Source organism: Musa acuminata, chromosome BXJ2-7, assembly GCF_036884655.1.
Source record: "Musa acuminata AAA Group cultivar baxijiao chromosome BXJ2-7, Cavendish_Baxijiao_AAA, whole genome shotgun sequence".
NCBI lineage: Eukaryota > Viridiplantae > Streptophyta > Magnoliopsida > Zingiberales > Musaceae > Musa > Musa acuminata.
In genome coordinates this window covers 3,744,574-3,763,967 of record NC_088344.1, presented here as the reverse complement: position 1 = coordinate 3,763,967, position 19,394 = coordinate 3,744,574, and the positions used below count along the sequence as shown (strand labels likewise).

At 39.6% G+C, this 19,394-nt stretch overlaps 3 protein-coding genes across 5 annotated transcripts; all 3 read right to left on the bottom strand.

The window, feature by feature from the left end:
- Positions 1 to 168: 168 nt before the first annotated feature.
- Positions 169 to 4,515, bottom strand: LOC135581916 (trihelix transcription factor GT-3b-like). The gene is made up of 3 exons (XM_065116159.1): positions 4,176 to 4,515; positions 945 to 4,016; positions 169 to 831 (listed from the first exon to the last, which is right to left on the bottom strand). The coding sequence occupies exons 2-3, from the start codon at positions 1,308 to 1,310 to the stop codon at positions 283 to 285; spliced, it is 915 nt and encodes a 304-aa protein (XP_064972231.1). The 5' UTR covers positions 1,311 to 4,016; positions 4,176 to 4,515; the 3' UTR covers positions 169 to 282.
- A 616-nt stretch (positions 4,516 to 5,131) lies between these two features.
- Positions 5,132 to 10,822, bottom strand: LOC135616694 (MOB kinase activator-like 1A). Its single transcript, XM_065116158.1, has 7 exons — positions 10,713 to 10,822; positions 8,752 to 8,800; positions 7,792 to 7,900; positions 7,450 to 7,543; positions 6,378 to 6,511; positions 6,131 to 6,294; positions 5,132 to 5,374 (listed from the first exon to the last, which is right to left on the bottom strand). Exons 1-7 carry the CDS (start codon positions 10,733 to 10,735, stop codon positions 5,300 to 5,302), a joined length of 648 nt encoding a protein of 215 aa, XP_064972230.1. The 5' UTR covers positions 10,736 to 10,822; the 3' UTR covers positions 5,132 to 5,299.
- Positions 10,823 to 12,244: 1,422 nt separating this feature from the next.
- On the bottom strand, positions 12,245 to 18,205 carry LOC103990610 (cyclin-dependent kinase F-4). Of its 3 annotated transcripts, none has more exons than XM_065116156.1 (19): positions 18,105 to 18,205; positions 16,926 to 17,272; positions 16,705 to 16,835; positions 16,351 to 16,635; positions 16,188 to 16,266; positions 15,756 to 15,824; positions 15,583 to 15,672; positions 15,364 to 15,502; positions 14,779 to 14,881; positions 14,634 to 14,686; positions 14,480 to 14,546; positions 13,923 to 14,031; positions 13,699 to 13,764; positions 13,519 to 13,587; positions 13,355 to 13,424; positions 13,141 to 13,260; positions 12,992 to 13,023; positions 12,833 to 12,908; positions 12,245 to 12,681 (listed from the first exon to the last, which is right to left on the bottom strand). In XM_065116156.1, the coding sequence occupies exons 4-19, from the start codon at positions 16,356 to 16,358 to the stop codon at positions 12,434 to 12,436; spliced, it is 1,398 nt and encodes a 465-aa protein (XP_064972228.1). In that variant the 5' UTR covers positions 16,359 to 16,635; positions 16,705 to 16,835; positions 16,926 to 17,272; positions 18,105 to 18,205; the 3' UTR covers positions 12,245 to 12,433. The 3 variants fall into 3 exon arrangements, with proteins under 3 accessions (XP_064972228.1, XP_064972229.1, XP_018685016.2); XM_065116157.1 differs by having other exon boundaries at positions 16,710 to 16,835; XM_018829471.2 differs by lacking the exons at positions 16,351 to 16,635; positions 16,705 to 16,835; positions 16,926 to 17,272 and having other exon boundaries at positions 18,105 to 18,170.
- Between the last annotated feature and the right edge of the window lie 1,189 nt (positions 18,206 to 19,394).

The window sequence follows — 19,394 nt, the reverse complement described above, 5'->3', positions numbered from 1 at the left end:
ACAGTGAGCTTCCTGATGTGATGTAGGAATGGCATGACATCCATCATTCTTGTGGCAAATAGATCATGTGTTGGTGATGTAAAGAAGCCATGTCTCCTCGTAACCGCTGCGATGTCAGGATCGATTGCTCGCCATTGAAGAATGATATGCCAATGTGCGTAGTAGGAATTATTTGAACCATAGAGATCTATAAATTATGTTAAATGGGAAAATATCTCATACGTTGTGTTAAATTAATTCGACATGAAATGATCATCAATGGAATTCAAGAAGGAGGCCGTCTCAGAGATCATCATCTTGGATGAGCTTATTGAGCAGAGTGGTGAGGAGGGCGTCCCTCTTCTCCGCCCGGCTCTCCTCCCTCATCCTCCGCTGCTCCTCCCGCTCCCGCCACGCCTGCTCCAGCAGCAGCCGGTCCCTCTCCAGCTTCTCCATCGACAGCCGCCACTCATGCTCCAGAGCTCGCCGCTCCTGCGCCCGCCGCTCCACCGTGTCCTGCCACCGCAGCTCCATCCGCCGCTGCTGCTGCAGGAACTCCTGCAGCAGCTCCCGGATGCCGGCCGCCCTCTGTCCCCCTCTGCTGCTGTCGGCCTTTTTCTTTCTGCTCCTCGTGAGGCGCTCCTCGTCGCTGCCGTTCTCGTCCTCGTCATCCTCCGGGAACTCGTCCGAGGAGGATCGATCCCCGCTAAGCCTCTTCAGCTTCTTCTTCGACGGGGAGGCGATGGACTCCGATTCCAAGAGGAGCCGCTGCGTGTTCTTCGCCCGTTCCAAGAACACCGCATTCAGCTCCTCGAAAAAGGGGCATTGCCGGCCGTCTGCGGGATCAGCGGCCTACAGAACAAATCAAAGAATCAATTGGGAGATACCGATCGAGATCAACGAGGCAAGATTGGGGGAACCAAGAAAAAGGGGGAAAAGAATGATCGACGAGAAAAGGGTGAGACCTTGTAGCGGTTGACGAGGTTCTTCCACTTGCACTTGCACTGGTCCGACGTCCTGCGGTGGCCGCGCTCCCGCATCCTGGCGGCCACCGCCTCCCACAGCGTCCTGCTACGCCGCGCCACCGCGAGGTCGCGCTCCAGCTCGGCCCTGATCGCGATGAGATCCCGCGTCTCCTGCTGGCTCCACTGCGGCACCTTCTCCTCCTTCACCCTCAGCCGCGGCTGAGGCGGTTGCGGTACCCCTGCCCCGCCGCTCGTGTCCAACATCTCCGCCGCCGGCGCCGGGTTTACCTGCAGTGGGATTCCCGCCACCATCGCCATCCGCCCGACGTAGCCACCGTCACCACCTCCTCCTCCTCCGTGCATCATCTTCTCCCACCCCTCCGAAAACCCCAACCTTACTATTTTTCCTCTCTCTCTCTCTCTCTCTCTCTCTCTCTCTCTCTCTCTCTAACGACGTATCGCTCTTTCCTCTCCTACCTTTACTTCTTGCGCTTATTGCCTCTATAAAGCTGCCGACTGTCAGATAATTACTTTGATGCCATTTCGTATTATTGATATCTTAAATTTATCGAGGAATTTAATCCCCCACTCACTACTTAATTTTTTAAATACATAATTCATTAAAAAAAAATCTCCTTAATACGGATCAGTACGCCTAAATAACGATTTTCTACTAATATACTTTATATTAGTTAAGATGCTCGTGTAACAAGTAACAGTTGAAAATCAATTGACCCCTTGGTCAAAGTCAACATTCAAACAGTCTCACAAATCCTATAATTTGAATAAACATGAATTGTCGAGTGCAACTTAAAAGACTAGTCTAACATTTCTTGTTACCACATTATTTGACCACACCTAAAGTATTAATCACGTCAGGATCCAAACTCCCAAACTAAAGAAAGAAAGAAAGAAAGAAAGAAAGAAAGAAAAATAAATAAATTTTGAAACAATCAACTATCAGAGGTGGAGAAGTTGAAAGGAAAGATCTTGTAAAGATAAATAGCAGAATATTAGATAGCTGTCTTATTCATGACCCTCAACTCTACTGTGGAAGAACACGTAACAAATGATGTTGGATAACTTTAGGAGACCACACGGATTACAATAGTGTGGAAAGGAAGAGAAGCTTCGATTAGAGAGCACAAGGTTTGAAACAAAGACTGCGGAAAGCGAGGAATATGTTCCAAGGGAAGTCGGTGGAAAATGCCGCTTGATCGAGCACAGAATAGTGTTGTCGAACACGAGCCGAATACCATCGTCATCTCATGCATATATGTATTGTATGTAGGAGGTACTCTGGTCAAATTGTATGCCCATGCATGCATACGGCTGACCATTTTTGAAATGGATACAAATCAGAAAAGTAAATCCAAAGGATTGACAAAAAAGAATGAATAAATTGTATGACTATTTATGTCTATCTCTTAACTAAGAACTAAATGAGCTTGGATAATACGTTCATCAAAAGCTGTTTGAGAGCAAACAAGCGTGTGGCTTCCCGGAAAACGTTACGGCATGTCAGGGTCGTATGGTGGGGGCATTTGGGATTCGGAGGGGCCCGGTTCAGGGAAACCGCGTCGCACCATTACTTTTCCCGCCCATCCTTTTCCTTGTGGGGATGATTGGGCGCGCGTGTCCGCCTCGTTTTGCCGTGTGTGAAGAACATCATCGCTTCGCTTCATTTGTCGCCTCGCTCGTCCTCCCCTTACCACATACGGAGAGGAGAGGAAGAGTCGGTCACGCCAAGTGGGAACCACCGGATGGTTGCCGGTGTGAACACGCATCCGCATCCCCGTCAACTCCCTTCCTTCGCTCACAAGACAACTTATACTATTATTACCAAAATATAAATATACGTGTGTTATTGTGTGAACACTTTGTTTGGTTTTGCTTTCGACAGGAACTCTTTTTTTCTTGAGACGTGGACTCGGATATCATCGGATTCATAAAGAACTGCAAATAGGTAGACGTAACAACTGCAAATAATAAAAAAATGAATTCACTCATTCATTATAGTTCAGTTGTCACGTCTTTTCCAAATCAAATCAAAATAAACTGTCCAAATTAAGTATATTTTCCCCGATCAATCGACCCCTAAAGTCGTTCATTATAGCTCCATTGTTACGTCATCACCAAATTAAATAAAAAATAATTGTCCAAATTTGGAATATCCTCCGCAATCAATTGATTGGTACCGTACGCTTACGCAGATTTGTTATTTGTTATTGTGGTTGCCCCGAACGATTTCACTTTGGCGTGACGACAAGTCTCAAAACTTGGGTCGCCTACATTGGCCTGCCACGACATCGAACCCGGATCGGCGCGGTTGCGCTTGTCTTGGTCGAGCCAGGGAACATTGTCCGCATTTGGCGAAAGTGGGTGCATCTCACGCGTCAACATCATCATGCGCATGATGCTGAACGCGTTGTAGACACGTGGCCCATTCAATGGGCATGAACGAATCTCCACAACCTTCAATCTCCAAGTACACACTCGACAAAACAATTTCCTTCCAGGGAAGCAGTTCCAATGACCCACTCGGTTAGCCAAGCGGCACCGAACTGTGGTTCAAAAAATGGGATCCACTTTTACCATCCAACCGGGAAGGGGAATCCTAATTTTAACTGATACCCACGCCCGATCTCTCGTACGAGACATATTCTTGAGATGAACTTAAGCCTCTTCTTGATGGTGATGTCTCTTCGTTGCTAAGACGTTAGCATTCTAATGAAGAAACTGAGAGAATGCTAGTACTGAAAAGAGTTGATGTATCATCTTTACTGATCTGCATCGCGATCAGAGTCGAGTGCAGAACCGAAAAGAAGAAGGTTGATGTCAGTCCATTAGCATTCAAAGCAAGACACTGCCTCTTGAGGCTATTCCGCTTTGCCAAGATGGACTTAGATGCTAACCATAACGAAATGGGATGACGAAAACGAAATAACAGCGGCAGAATGGGCTGATGGAACGCAACGAGTATAGAAGAGGAAGAACGATTTAGTTAATGTCACATTATTACCTTGTAGTTCATTTGCTGTAGCAATCATCGAACCGGCCTTGCGCCCGTCCCTGTAGAGGAGAAACGAGAAGGACATTGTAGTAAACAGTATGTGAGCAAACAAAGTAGATATGGTTTGAAGTCGAAATCCACCAACATATTCAACGAGATGCTGAATTAAAGAAATAAGTAAAAAATAAATGCAGGGCTAACGTAACCCTAAATCTCACCTCGACAAAGAATTAATAGGATGAATCGATCGCTCATCTGCTGCGTAGTGGAACCCAGTCGCATACAACAGAGGCATCTCCGTCTCCCGATCGGTACTGAGAAGTCGCAAAGTCAAGCGAGAGAGGAAGCGTCGGAGTAGATACCAAGATCGGGAGGCGGCGATCAACCATCGCCCATACATGGGCGGCCGAGACGAAACCCCTACTCGAGAGTCATGGGCAGTGGAGACAGCGAGGACATCTCCACCGCTCGATCGGCACTCAATTGCCAAAAGGTTACGGCGGAGGAGGCCGCGGCGAAAAGGGAAAGCAGCTGCGATCGACCATCGCCCGTATAGGGGCGGAAGAGTAGAGATCAGAACCCCTCGCGAGTGTGGTTATTTATACGGCGGGTTCCGGTTATGGGGAAGAGCGAGTGGAATGAGATCGTTCCAGCACCGTCGGATTAGGTGGGCCCACCTGGCCTCGGTGGGATCCACTCGTCGCTACGGTATATGTTTCTCATGTGGATTTCAGTTGGTACGAAACGCGCGTAATTATTCGGTTTATTAGAATAAAAAGAGGGAAGAGAGAGGAAGCGTTCGAAACAGAGCAAAAAATGGTATACAGAGTTCCCAACAGAATGCGAATCGACTGCATCGAAGCATCAAAAAGGTGGCATGCATCTTTAACTCTACGAGGTTACAGCTTCAACCACAAGATTTACATATTATTATTGGATCAAAAAGAAAACCCAAATGTCACATCCTAATTCACATTAACCATCAACGATAGATATTAGGCCAAAATGGTCCTCTAAATTATGAGAACTGGCATTTCATGTGGTGTCTCCTTAGGCAACTTCTAATCACCTAGTAGTCTTGTCTTCTAGGCCAGCAAAGATATTAGTCCGATGCTTCGAGAGCATCTGAACCAATTCGACAAACAATATACATCAGCCTTGTGAAGACACAAGCTATGTAATCATCCTTGGCATTTATTCACCAATACATTAATACACGAATACACCCCACTGTATCAGCATACAAGTAAATAGAAGGAAACCAAGCAGCGAACTAAGATTTAAGATGATGATGACAGTTTTCAAGATCAGAAGTACTGCGGATGTCTCTGAATAGACAGGCTTAATATGGAACATTGATGGATTCTATCAGCTCCTGAAGTGGGGCAAGTTCCTTCTTGTCGATCAAGCCAAACTCCTGCATCACAATCACATGAAGATGTCAGCAACACATTCCCACAAGAAGTTGTTCAAATGTATTGCTTTGATGAGAACTGTAGACAAGGCAGACATGAAAAGGGGATGAGACCCTTATCGTAAAAATGTTAAGCAAATTCTGTACCATTCTGCATGAGGCCAATGAATCTTGAGGCATTTAAGGTACACATTTAGAAGCTATTAGTAAGGCAAATTCTCTACCAATCCAACGGTACCATGCAAATTAATGAGAAATGTTAAAATATCTTAAAATATATCTATCAACCTAGGTACAGGTCCATATCCATCTTAAAAACCAGTAAGAACGAATGAAGATAACCAGACCAGTTGATCTATGTTATATCTCATGGAAAAAAGGGAACTAATTTTCAAAAAAATAAAAACCAATACAGATCACGTTATGCCCTCATGATTCTTTGCCATCAGGCTCATAACAGCATGGAAGATTAAAATGTTTATATACAGGAGATTTGGACAAGATGGACTGTCATATAAGGACTGATAATCAGCCACTTATTAGTTTCATTATGGAGGTTTACTGGTTTATTGATAAATATCTCCAGAAGAAAACGGATAATATCCAGAATGTCTAAATCACTTAGTTATTTGAGTTTGCCCTAACGAATAGAGTGGTAGGAACAAAATACTGAAAAGCTCTTACGCAAAATGGGAATATCAAAAAGGTAACATAAAGATGCATCAAGTACAAATGGCTACAAGAATAGAAAGTGCTTACATAAGTGAAAAGAATGAAATGCTTGAAGCACGTATTAAGATGCGCCTCTTCCTTGAGGCTGACAATCTTCTGAAAATGTGAGTGGTATATGTGGGCATAGACGCGGAACAAGCGCTTGAATATTGTCTTTACAACTTCTTTAAAGTTTGGAGGGAAAGGTGTACCTGCAAGACAGAGACCAGATGTGCAAACAAGTAGGTGCACATAGGAGAGAAGAATGCAATTCATTTATATCAACAGCCCCTACCTAGCTTTTGAGGAAATATAGACTCATCATCAAGCTGAACTTCAATCCATTCCATCAAGTACTCCACGTACTTTGGTGCTGAGACTTCAATAGGCTTCTTTATTTGTACACCGTCTGCCCATCGATACTCATACCTACGTATTTAAGTGTACTCAAATAACGAGACAGGTATATGCTAAAGCAACTAGACAACCAGGCAGCACTAAAGTGGGCACAAATGTAATGTTTTATTAAGCTTTTATCTGATGATAGTGAACTAAAATATTGATACTCATATTTAAAATCACAATCTATTAATAGAGAAACATGAGCAGATTTAAGGGTGCCTTGACCAGCTTGCTTGCAGTGCCTTGTCTAGGAGGCTTTGCCCGGAGTAAGTATAGCATATTCTAAGAAAGCATAAATAGCAATTATTCAGTAGTGGCAAAATATTCAAGAATATGTTTAAATTTCTTTCAAACGACATAAATCAACCATGGAGTTGGAGAAAGCTACAGATTCAAGGTTAAGAAAAGGGACAGGGATAAGTTCTTATCCAACATGAACAATGCACCATTTTGGTTGCATTGACTGCTGGAGATGTTACCTAAAATGACGCATGATCAATAATGTAAGATTTCCTTCCCAAATTAGTTGGATATTGCAAATTTTTACTTATTTGTATCTGAGAAAAACCTTTGAAGGGAAAAGGGAACACCATATGTAACCTTTGACAAGATGCCTAAGATCGGGATACAAGATTGTAATGCTATCAGATAGAAGTTTGTAACCAAACTGCCACAACATCAGTTATGTTTGTGAATACTTTGCAAAATGGTATAGAACTGTTAATTGTCACAAAAAAATTATTAATGTTAGTTGAAAAGAAGTACATCAAGGTGAAGAAAAGAAAAAGATGGTAAGGCGGGCCAGTGTAAGAAGCCAGATCTTACAAACTAGTTGATAAGTATCCTTTTACTGGAAGACTTATTCAAGAAGATGACAAGATATTGCAAGAACAGGCACATAATATACAAAATGAATAAAGAAAAGAAGCTTATATAACCAATATCTTATGTGTTACATAGCATACTTTGGACCTGCGGTCATTGTAGGACAATTCTCAGGTGTGCAGAATTCTGCTAGTGTGCCATAAAGCAGATTCACCTGATTGAAGAAATCAACAGCTGAAAATAAAAATCGAAGTATTAGCCTCATCACCTGCATCAAATTGAAGAAACATGACCTAAATTCGACTGGAAGCAACTTTCTTTTGACACATTACAGATCTACAGTATCACACCATCATATTCTGACACAGTAACTTAACTTCAGAAATAGCAACTAGTCAATTTCAACACATCCAAAAAACTAAAAAGAACAGCAAAAAATGGAACCTATGCTTAGAAGCATCATTAAGTAAAAAGAACATTACTATTGACTGCAAGCCACTCATTCAAATCCTCCCCAGGTGGGAGTCTTACTGCTTCCCTTAGGTTTCCACTACCCAGAGTTGCATCAATGTGTTTCCGGAGTTGGGCACCCTGCAGATGTAAAAGACAAGCATTAATGGAGGAACATTCCTTATTTTGTCCATAGTTCTCCCAGAATCTTAATAAAATATTCCTTCAGATATCACAAACCAAAGGTCCTGTACTGAGTTAGAAAGTTGTCTAATATCTTATCATTGCTGAAGCAAGGTTTTCATACCAGCACCATTCTGTCTTAGAATCTAGTCAGACCTACTGATTGACATGGACCAGTATGGTATAGTATTCCTTGATACACCTCGGTGCATCAATAAGAAATACTAAAGGAATAGTTAACAAGTAGGTACAATCAATACCTTATTATACCATTATGATATTCAACCGGAATGGTCCGCACACCACATTGTCTAAAACCATGGTTTGGAGCATATAGATAAGCAAAAGAGAGGTACTGGAGAGACAGGAGCCTAAGAAAGGACAACTGGATGCACACACACAAAACCTTAGCCCTACATTTAGAAAGGTTATTTTCATTTAAGAATCGTTTTCTAGAAGGACAGCAAAACCATTTATGTGGAATTCTTGCCTAGTAAAAGTTTTAATTACTGATTAGTGTGTTCTTCCACCTCTCTGAGTCATTCCCTTCTCGCTTTCAACTGAAATTTTCTTTCCCTGGGAGATGCACTTGGATAGGGAGTTGAAGCATCCTAACAGGCCAAAAGATTAACTGTCTGAAATTGTCTGAGGATACACAATGAATACTTGGATAGAATGGAAAAAAAATGAATTTTAGTGGAATTAACTTAAAAAGGAGAGACTTCTAACATATTGTTTAGTCCTACAAAAAGGTAATGTTCATCTTCGTATAATTCAAGAATTAAACAGATAACACAGTGATAGACTACCTTACTGCCAGATGGTGCACTCTTTTTAGGCCGAAATGTCCTCTGGTTCCTGAAAAAGAACAAATTAATATAAGGGACAGAAAGAATTTGATGAGATAATTATATGTTACCACAGTTCCATATGCTTTCAACAGAACCCCTCACACAAGGGATCCTAATACTTCTAGTGTACCTAAAAAATAGTGGTTGCCGCCAGTGCCACAAAAACAACTCAACTTACTTTTGTGATTTAATCATCATTTTCCAGTATCCGTAAAACAGCTCGTTTCAGTTGGTTTCCGCTGTTCTTGCTGGTTTTGGCCAGTTTCAGGGAGATTTAATAGAAACAACTGCTTTCTCCTAGAAGCCAACCAAACTTGACGAAAAATCATGTACGCCGTCATTATTATAAAAAAAATTTGCGTTGTGGGCTAATTTGTCAAGGTTTAGGAACTCAACATTCATTATTAGTTAAAACAAGTGTTTGGAGGGCTTTTCGTTAAAAAGTAACAACAGTATATTTTCTCATTGATTCCATTCAACAATAATTCCTTCATTAATATTTCAAACCTGACATTAGCACATATTATACCAACATCTTCATCTCGCACTTTCACATTTTATTGTGACTATTTTATCCTTATGCACCATGTTCACTGCAGATCATTCTTAAATGCATAGGAAAGATGAACCATCCTTCAGAAAGGTGACTACATATTGATGAAGCTTTCTTCACTAAAGAGGCCTTGATGATGTAGAGGGACCTGCTAGTCCCAGATCACCGATATTATTTTAAATTATTTTGATCGAGTGATTCGTTGCAGACGAATTTTCATTGACCAAGTAATTAATTGCAAAATTAGGCCCAGTGAGGCTTAAACTACCAGAGTTGCTAAATATTCAATGATGAAAAATAAAAATCTGAAAAATGAAGTTCAAACAAACTTCCCATAAAACTTCATGTCAATATTTATTTTGAACAGTGACAGGACATCAAGAATGTGTATTTAAGTCTTCAAATCCAATCCCGTAATACTTTAGGCATTAAATGAGAATCACATATCCTTGTCATCTATTTTGCTATTAGCCATCACACACTTATCTGAAATGCATGATCCAGCTAAAAGCTACTCATATACTTCTTGATATCAGCTGAGGTTAAAAGTTAGCAATCTTGTTAAGAACTCCTCCAAGATATCTTTTCCTAAGCCAACCATCATTTTGTCATGTTTCATGCCAGAGGACATAATTCAAGCTTCTTGTTTCAGATAAAAAATAGCAACAATTATAATCACATCTGCGACAGAGAAGATACTGGTTGTTTAGCTGACTATTGAGTGTTGAGCATCCAATTCCAAAGCATATCACATGGCCAACCAAGAACATGTTATTTGCAGAATTTTCATCTAAGAATTATGCCAACAATCAAATTCCTTTCAATTAAGGACCAAAAAACATAACACACCATCACCCCATTCCCAGTACATTCGCGCTGATTTTTTTATGAATTTCTAGAGGCTGTTCCTTATTTTACTGATCAAGCATCCAAGTTCAAGCGGTTATACCATAAATTTGACGAAGGGATTTGCACGGAGCTTTCCACGATCTTCTTAGAGTCCCCAAATGGAAAGACCTCACCCTGATAACTAAATTTCGACTCAAAACTAGTGTGAATTTATCAACCACATTATTAGCAAACGAGCGGAGCATCTAAACACGTTTTCGCCGCACGAATTTGGGGCCAGGCCATCAATACCGGACCTCCATCAATAACAATTACCAAAGATCCAAAAATTATGACGAGGTCATCCAAGAAAGAACATATAATCCCTTTTAACTGCCCAGCATAAGATGCGACGAGGGAATTGGGGGAAAAAAAGTTGAAAAGGAAAGCGATCGAAGTGAAAGAACATATAACAATAAATCCCACGAACTACAACGAATCAAAGAGACAGACGAGGCGTGGAGCGATCGAGAGGTACCTTCCGAGACCGAAGAGGCTCATGGCGGATCGGACCGGATCTGATCCCGCGATCGAACTCTTCGTTTCTTCCTCGCTAGCTTTTTGTCTCGGAGCCACCCACAACGTATATATATACATATAAAGGGGTACCGAAAGTTTTGGTGTGATTCGCTGTGTAGATTTAGGCACCGTACGGCCTACACGAAACACTTGAGATGCCGTCATGGAGTATTTTGGGCATACTGTGGTGAGAAATTGTGTTTGCTGTTTTGGAGGAGACAGATAAGTAGCACAGCGACTCTCACGCCCACCTGCTCGAAACAAGTCCGGTTACGGCTACGGTTGCGGGTCCACGAACCATGTGGTGCATGAGTTGGCAACCGGTGATGCCCGAAAATTGCAAATATTATTCACTTAAGATATTTAATTTAAAAAAAAAACGAATTTTCGAAAGAAAAAAAACCAAAGTTTGAGAATTTTCAGTAGAACGTCCAACTTTAAAAAAAATTCGCAAAACACCTTTGGCCACGTAAAAAATTTATTTTGCCTCTATCTTCGGAGGTATCGTGGGCATGAGCATGGACACGTACACTAGTCCTAGTCGAATCTTAAGGGCATCACATATGCGAAGGGAAGTGATTGATAGGATTAGCTCGTGTATAAAGAGGGACGATCGATGAGGTTAGCTTTGTGCATAAAGGTAAAAGCAATCGGGAGAGAATAGAGAGAGCAACCAACAGGACCAACATATGCATGAAGGTTCAAACTACTAAGGGAGAATTATGGAATGTTCAAAAAGCGATTTTTCAAACTGCTGTAACAAGCAAACAAAGGCTAAATATTCAAACACAAGTTAAGCTGCTGTAACAAATTTTCAAACTTCGAGATTTTTATAAAAAATTCACCCAAAAATATCATTTTATTATCAAAATTTATTCTACAAATAAGTCTTTTTTAAAAAACGATAATCAATTAGTTAATTTAAAAATAATTTTAAATCAAAATTATCTGAAAATCTCTCTGCTTCAAAGGCTAAATATTTTTTTACCAAAGTTTTAAAAAGAGAAAAACAAATCGTTTGTACTGTCCTAGAAAATTAATATCCACTAAATAATATTGAAATTAACTCCTTCCCTTCTCATCTCACTTTGATCCTATTCATGGAAAACAAAAAACTAAACTTTAAAAAATAGGACGTAGAAAGCAAACAAAGGTTAAAAAAAAAGGGGACAACAATAGAAATAAAAAATAAAAATAAAATGTCAAATATAAAAAACTTAATTATAGAATAAAAATTAAAGAACATCTAAAATTATAAGATCTTAGCGACAGTTGAAATAGAAAACACATGTTAATAGTAAAAAGGTAGATTAAAAATAATTAAAAATGACTAAAAATAAAACATTAAAAAGCTGTTATGAAATATGAAGATTATTTGACAAATAGCGATCAATCAGATGGAAAGATCTAAAAATTGGATAGTTAAAATAGAAAGGGCAAAAGGATTTTCTGAGATTATCCAATAATAAAGAGAAATATTCTACAGTATCATTGGTAGAACAGCAATGTTTTATAGATTTGAGCCTTGAATAGCTAAGAAATATCACATATAAAAAATATCATATGTCGTAATAAGCAACCGTAGTCAAACGTCGTCGACCAACAACACGAAGAAATTTTTATGTAATAAACCAAACAAGTTCTTAGCTTTGACTTTTATTGTAGGGCAGCTACAAGTCCTTAGCCTGCAACTTTTCTTGCATGGTAGTATCGAGCTGCTGGAATATCATTAGGTCGGCCAAGTAAAGCAGTGCGCCCGTGCCATATACCAGATTTCAAGGCAGGAGGCTGTGTCACTAGCTGAGATGGCTCCCTCGCTGGACGCAGGTTCAGATTTGGTGCTTTCCCAGCAATATGTGAATCTCTGTTTGGACTCACCGTCAAGTGAGCCAGTTTCTCAACCACATTACAAGTCATTCGGGAATATCCTGGCATAAAAATAGAATTTTTAATAAAAACAGAAAAAAAAATTATTCTCTGGGTAATAAACAATTAATATAATGCTTTACCAACTCATCCAAGTCGAGCACAAAGATAATAGGAAAAGAAATGTCGGAAATTAAAACCATGAAAACATACCAGGAGTGTTTCTTGCAGCTGGTTGATGTCTATATGGTTTAATATCATTTGTATCAAATCTTTCATTCTTGTTTTCCTGTAATTACAATTAGAAGGGATCAGAGACTAAACTTAAAAAAATATATTCTTATATAAGGTGGCAATTAAAATACTCTCTACCTGGTGACTCATCTTGATATTCCTTTGAACACCTGCCACATGACAAACATGGTTAACGGAAATATTTTGGAAGGGCAAATCCATTGAGTAACAGGATCGGATGGATTAACCCTGAACAAAAAAGAAAAAGAACAAAGAAAAAAAATCACCTGTCCTTGAGGACTCATTTACATTTGTAAATGATAAATTGCTCGACATTCTTGCATTGGACAAAACTTCCAGAGAATATCTTCTAGCAGCCTCTGATTCTAAAACTCCTTTCATGATAACTAGAAGTACAGAGTATGAATTAGTTCAAGAGAGTTGCATTGTCGTAATAGTGACAACAAAAGTGAAAAAGGTAGAGAAAGAAGAAGAGAAAACCAGATGGAGATGTTTTTGGTGCTCCCACTGATAACCTAACACGAGGGGATGGTGGGATGTAGAAGCACGGCTGTCATATTGTGACAAATGTGTCAGAACCTACTTTTGTACTCGTACCCGTCTGAATGAATCATGTTCAAGATGAGCAATTTATAACATATAACCTGGAAGAAAGAATGTTGAAGGACCTCTACAGATGTGGGCCTTCTACTGGGATCCCAAGAACAAAGAGACTGTCAAATAAAAGTAAACAAATTATAACCCTAACTGAACATCTTTGAAGGAACTCATATCTCATACCTACATTCACTCTTAAATGCAGACTTATCTGAGATCAGGCTTACCGAGATGAGGTTTACTGCATCCTGGCTGGCTGAAGGAATTAGCAGAGAAAGAGGAACACTCGCTAACTGACATAGAGGGAGAGAAAATGAGCTTCAATTATTTTTATGACATCAAAATCAAAAGGAAATATTTCTGAGCATGCTGATCACTGATTTTTACCAATAACACTGAAAATAACAAAAGGCATATACAGATTGGAACATGTAATGAAGCAACATACAACCTGTGGGAACTGAAATTTAATAGCATCTGCAAGTTGCAATCCTTTAGCCCAGGAGTTCCTATTAGGAGGTCCAATGACGCTGCAAATTTTGTAGATCTCATCTGCCTCACTGAATGATAAGCCAAATAAGCTACATAAGCATTATATTAAAAAGATGAAGTTGCAGTAGAATTCTGATTATTCATCCCATGTACCATGCTTGTCAAAAGTGTAAAAGACGACAATAACCAAGACAAAGAAAGCAAGACCGAGACAGCTCTTAATCACACTTCAGATGATGGTCTTAACAAAAAAAAAAAATCCAAGTTAATTAGATGACTTCAAAAGGATGCAAACAACAACTCCGGCCTTAAATTCACTGATGTTGTGGTGAGGAATTGACTGCATAGCTTGCAAGTTTGACATCGAACTTGTTTAAGGGGAAAAAAACCTCTTTTCACTCGGTATGATACATATTATAACCAAAATGTAAATCGTGGGATGAGTAGAGGGGGTCTTTAATACCACTTCATATGTTAAATAATACAACACATTGCTTTTTCTTCCATTTGGTGTACCTCGATCCAGGAAAAAGGGGACAGAGTGTGAAAAGCTCAGCGATGATAGCTCCCATTGCCCACATATCTAAAGTTGAAATGGAAGTTGATCACAATTGCATATAACAGAAAAAAATTATTAATATTCAACAGGAAACAATTCTAGTGCACTAACCAACTGCAAAATCATAAACAGAAGATTGAAGCAAAACTTCTGGGGCTCGGTACCTACATCATCAACAAATAACACAATTATGATAAGGAACCAAGTTAACTTAGAAAAGGTAAGACAGCATATGTGAATAATCAAACATGCTTACCAGCGTGTGGAGACATATTCTGTGAATGGTGGCTTTGAAGAGGCTTCACGAGCAAGGCCAAAATCTGCTATCTTTAGAATGTTCTTTGTTACCAGTATGTTCTCTGAGAAAGACATAAATCTTATTTAGCAGAAGGCCATCCCGATCAGAATGTGACATAGCTCTGTTGGTCAGCAGATGCCAGAGGAATAAAAAGCTCAAATGAAATTAATCGACTTGTGCAGTTGGGAAAGCCAGGAAAGAAGTTGCTCCAGGATGTATCTGATCCAAGTCTAGTCCACCAATCAAAAGCATAATAAACCAAAAGAAAATGTTTGGGAGTGAAGACTAGTATGAACATTTGGGCTACCTAGAACATTAATAAAAATCCACATTAATGGGAGCCTTGTGTGCTAGGCTACCGTTTTCTTAGGACATTCATATAAATGGCCAAAGTACATAAGCTGTTTCAGTCTGAGCTAAATAATCAAATACAACTCATGCTTGTTAGACTCCATTTAAAGTATGCTATCTGTGACAAAAACAGTGAGCTAATAATAAGCACACATATATATCAGAAAGAATCTCCAAAAATGAGTGCAGTACCAGGCTTCAGATCACGATGGAAATAACCACGTTGGTGCATATAAGCCAGAGCTTGAAATATCTGAAAGCACCAATTCCGGATTTCAACCTCTGTGAAGGGCTTGCCCCTTTTTTTCATAAGTTGATAAAGATTGCACTCCTGACAGAAAAAAAAGTTTATTAAAATCAGCTGTCAAAAAAGATTCAGAGAGCAAAAAGAAAGCTAGCACAGAGACATACCATGTACTCGAACACTAGGTACAACGTATCATTCTCTCTAATGACTTCCTTGAGCTTGATGATATTCGGATGGTTCAGCCTTCGCAGAGACTGGAAAATATTTAAATCCTTTGTGTGTCATGAGATTATAAAAGAGGAAAAAGCATCATTCACACATTAAGTTCTTAAGTTACCTTAACTTCCCGGAGATTTAAGCATTCTTCCCAAGAGTAGTACTTTATTTTCATTTTCTTGATAGCAACCTGTCAATACCAAAAGTCATTCATCCTGTAACAATCTAGTGGTGGTGACCATAGTTGCATTAACAGTATGAAATATAGAAACTTCATTCCAAAATGAATAAGTTCTGACAAACAGTCTCCCCACATACTCAACCTCACCAACCGACCACACACACACACACACACACACCCCAGCAACCCCAAAAGAAGGATATAGTCTGTAGCATTTGGCTCTGTTTTTTTAAATCCGCTAGTGGAAGAATATAAGCATTTAAGGGGAATCAAATATAATCAAAAAGTACTGTTCATATCCACGATACTTAGGCAAAGCAAGGTTATAGATGGTTAACGTAGTGGCATGTTAGTTTCTCAAAAAATACATACCACTTCACCACTTTGTTTGTTTATTGCTTGCCAAACAGTCCCAAAGGTTCCATCTCCGACTTCCTTGGCTACCCTGTACCTGCAGCCAAGGTAAAAATCCCTATTGAATATAACTTACTGACATTAGCAGTAAAATCCCACCAGATATAAAAAGAAAACTCACCTTTCCATCTTTTGCTGAATATATAATCACTACAGTCTGTCTTATTCAAGAGAAGGGTGCCTAAGCACAATGTATATTTCACACCTGATGAAACACTTATGATTGAAATGAACTTCTGAGGACAAGGAAACACTAGGCAAAACTTCAAAGACGATGGGGGAGCATAGAATCATCCTGATGGACTAACTCAGAAACACTATTTTGTCAATGCTTGTCGGTATAGTTCCTGGACAAACATTTACATCCCGTTGCACTAGGCAAAAGGTGTGAGCACCAAAATCTTTCCTGTAGGATATTAATGGTATCAGTCATCACTTGATAAGTGCAAGAGTCAAGTATGACTTATGTAGATACCTAACCGATTTAGGACCCATTGTTGATTCATGCTCGATTAAAGGCATACATGACCTCCAATGGAACTCAAAAAACAAGATCCAATGGATGGAACGGTGACGAAGTAGGATCAGATATGGTGGAAATGACACCTGAGATTAAAAAAAAAAAGCCCAAAATTCATTGGTTAAAGTATGAAATAAAAGGTCTGAAATGTAAGAAAGCCATCTCCTAAATCATACCAGCACTGTTATCCTTGTGCAATAGGATCATGATAACTTAAGCTGCATTGACAACTTAAAGAAAGATGGATACGCCAAAAGCTGTTGATAGCATGAAGACCTTGCGTGCAGCAAAGTCAGCTTACAAGGCTGCACTATTAACACTACCCCAACATCAGAAAAAAAAGCTGCATGGCCGCCTTTGAAGGTCGTAGAACAGTAGCAAGCTTCTATGTGCAGTTGATGAAAAAGATGAGAAGGAAGGCTCCATGCACAGAAAGCCTCCAGTCAATAACTCCATCAAGAGATAAAACTCGGCACTTAATAGAATGTAACAAAAAACACACTTGCTCCATGTATCAGGTGACCTGACAAAACAAAGGGACCAAAAGTTTTACCAATACAAATTAAGAGAAAGCTTGTCTCAATATTGATTAAAGATGTGCTCGCAAGTCCAGAATAGAACATTGTTCATTAACTGACTGTTTCTATTTCATGGAGTATGGCTAAATATTTGAAAACCATTTCAGGGATATGCGAACCTCAAAAATCAATTTTCCTCGATAATTAAGCGACTAAATTGACAGAGATTTCAGTATGCACCACAGTGGTTATTCTTGATTAGATACAAACAATCTCGACCTTACATACATTAGTTTGAACCTAAAAAGTAACAAGGTAATTACATACTTCAAAAAGCATCCATAAATCAAGGACATACGTTATGCTTAAAAGAATACGATATCCACCTAACAGATTATCAGTATAATCAAGCAGATCATGTAATATATAGATCATGTGTTTTTTTTAGCATACAAACCATGTATGAAGTCATCAACATATGCTTAAATTAAACTAGATCTCTTTCTTGATGACCAACGGCATCAACAAACATAGCCACACCTCCAGCATAGATATCATCGAAGGATCAAGAAGCAATGAAACCATAGAGACCAAACCCCTTTCGATCACGAAAATTCCTTAGATCCACTAGATTCCCCTTCAAATCACAGTCCCGAAACTCCACAAAACACAGTTGGAGGTTCCTAATCCTAATCGGGCCATCGAGACCGTAGGGTTCGATCCACCACCACTGCCACCACCACCACCACCACCGCCGATCGAGAAGAGGACACCGAGATGCAATGGGAAGAAGCAAAATCAACATCGAGAAATCACTAATCGGAATCGGATCGATACCTTGCGGTCTTCCAGCAGACCAATCCTCCCCTCCCGCCGTGAGCGAAGCCCAAAAGAGCGAAGCAATACCAATACAATACGGAGGCCGAACGAAGAGGTACGGGGAGAGGGGGCGCGGTCGAGCAGTTTATACCCAGGCGCCGTGGATATCTTGCTCCGCCGGAGTAGTTTACATAAATGGTACCCGCAGCAATAAGTGCGACACTTCTCCAGCACCCACCTGCGGTGTTTCAGGTGGGGCTCACTAAATCTACCCAGTCACAACGCGTGTAAGTTTCGGGTACGAAACCCGCATTTCTTTTCAGCATGAGTTGAAGTATAACTGACACCGTGGGAATAGTATAATACCGCATTAGCGTAAAAGAACGATCATTATTGTTGCAGTGGGACTGAGCTTAATCAAAGACAAATGGTCCTATCAAAACCCGTCACATCTTAATTCGATGATAAATATTGTCGATATTTACTAGTTGGGGATTGAGATCACCAACCTTCTCCCTTGTTCTTTCTCCTGTCCTCTAGTGTCTCTCAGGCAAAATTAGGTTTACATGTCTGTCTCTCTCTCTCTCTCTCTCTCTATCTCTCTATACAGTGGAGTTACAGTAATCCTCCAAGGAATCAAAGCAGCTCAGTTGGAAGGAATATAGAAGATTTATATTGAGGTTAATGATATGAAATTTATAAGGAGAAATAGCTTCTATGACAAATTTTGCATTTGAGAGAGAGAGAGAGAGAGAGAGAGAGAGAGAGAGGAAGTATCTTGATGAGCAAAGTACTTATTGGTCATCTTCTTATCGATTTTAGTCTTCCTAAAATCCTTGATTACCTTTAAAAACAATGACCTAACAAAGAATCTTCTTATCAACTTGGAGCTTAGCTTAGTGGGTTTTTAGGTTAGAGTGATGACTTGTTGCATGAAATTAAAGGAAGGAATCTCTTTGGATGAAATCGGAATACCAGAAAGCCTTCAATTAGTTAATGATTGTATCAGCATTGACTATGAAATGAAAGCAGGCCAAAGATACAGTGCAGGTAGGATTGGATGATAAAAAACACACTCGTTCTTCACATTGATCATTGGGATCTTAGCTCATTCTTTAGTACCTAATCAACATTTCTTGATCGCATTAAATTATTCTCTATATTCATTTTGCATTTTAATACTGTATGTATAACATCCCTGATTAGTCTCACATCAAAAATGGACAAGATTAAGATTGACTTATAACGATCTGATGAGTGTATTATTATTAATTTTAACTTAAATATTTTTGTCAATGGTTTAGACCA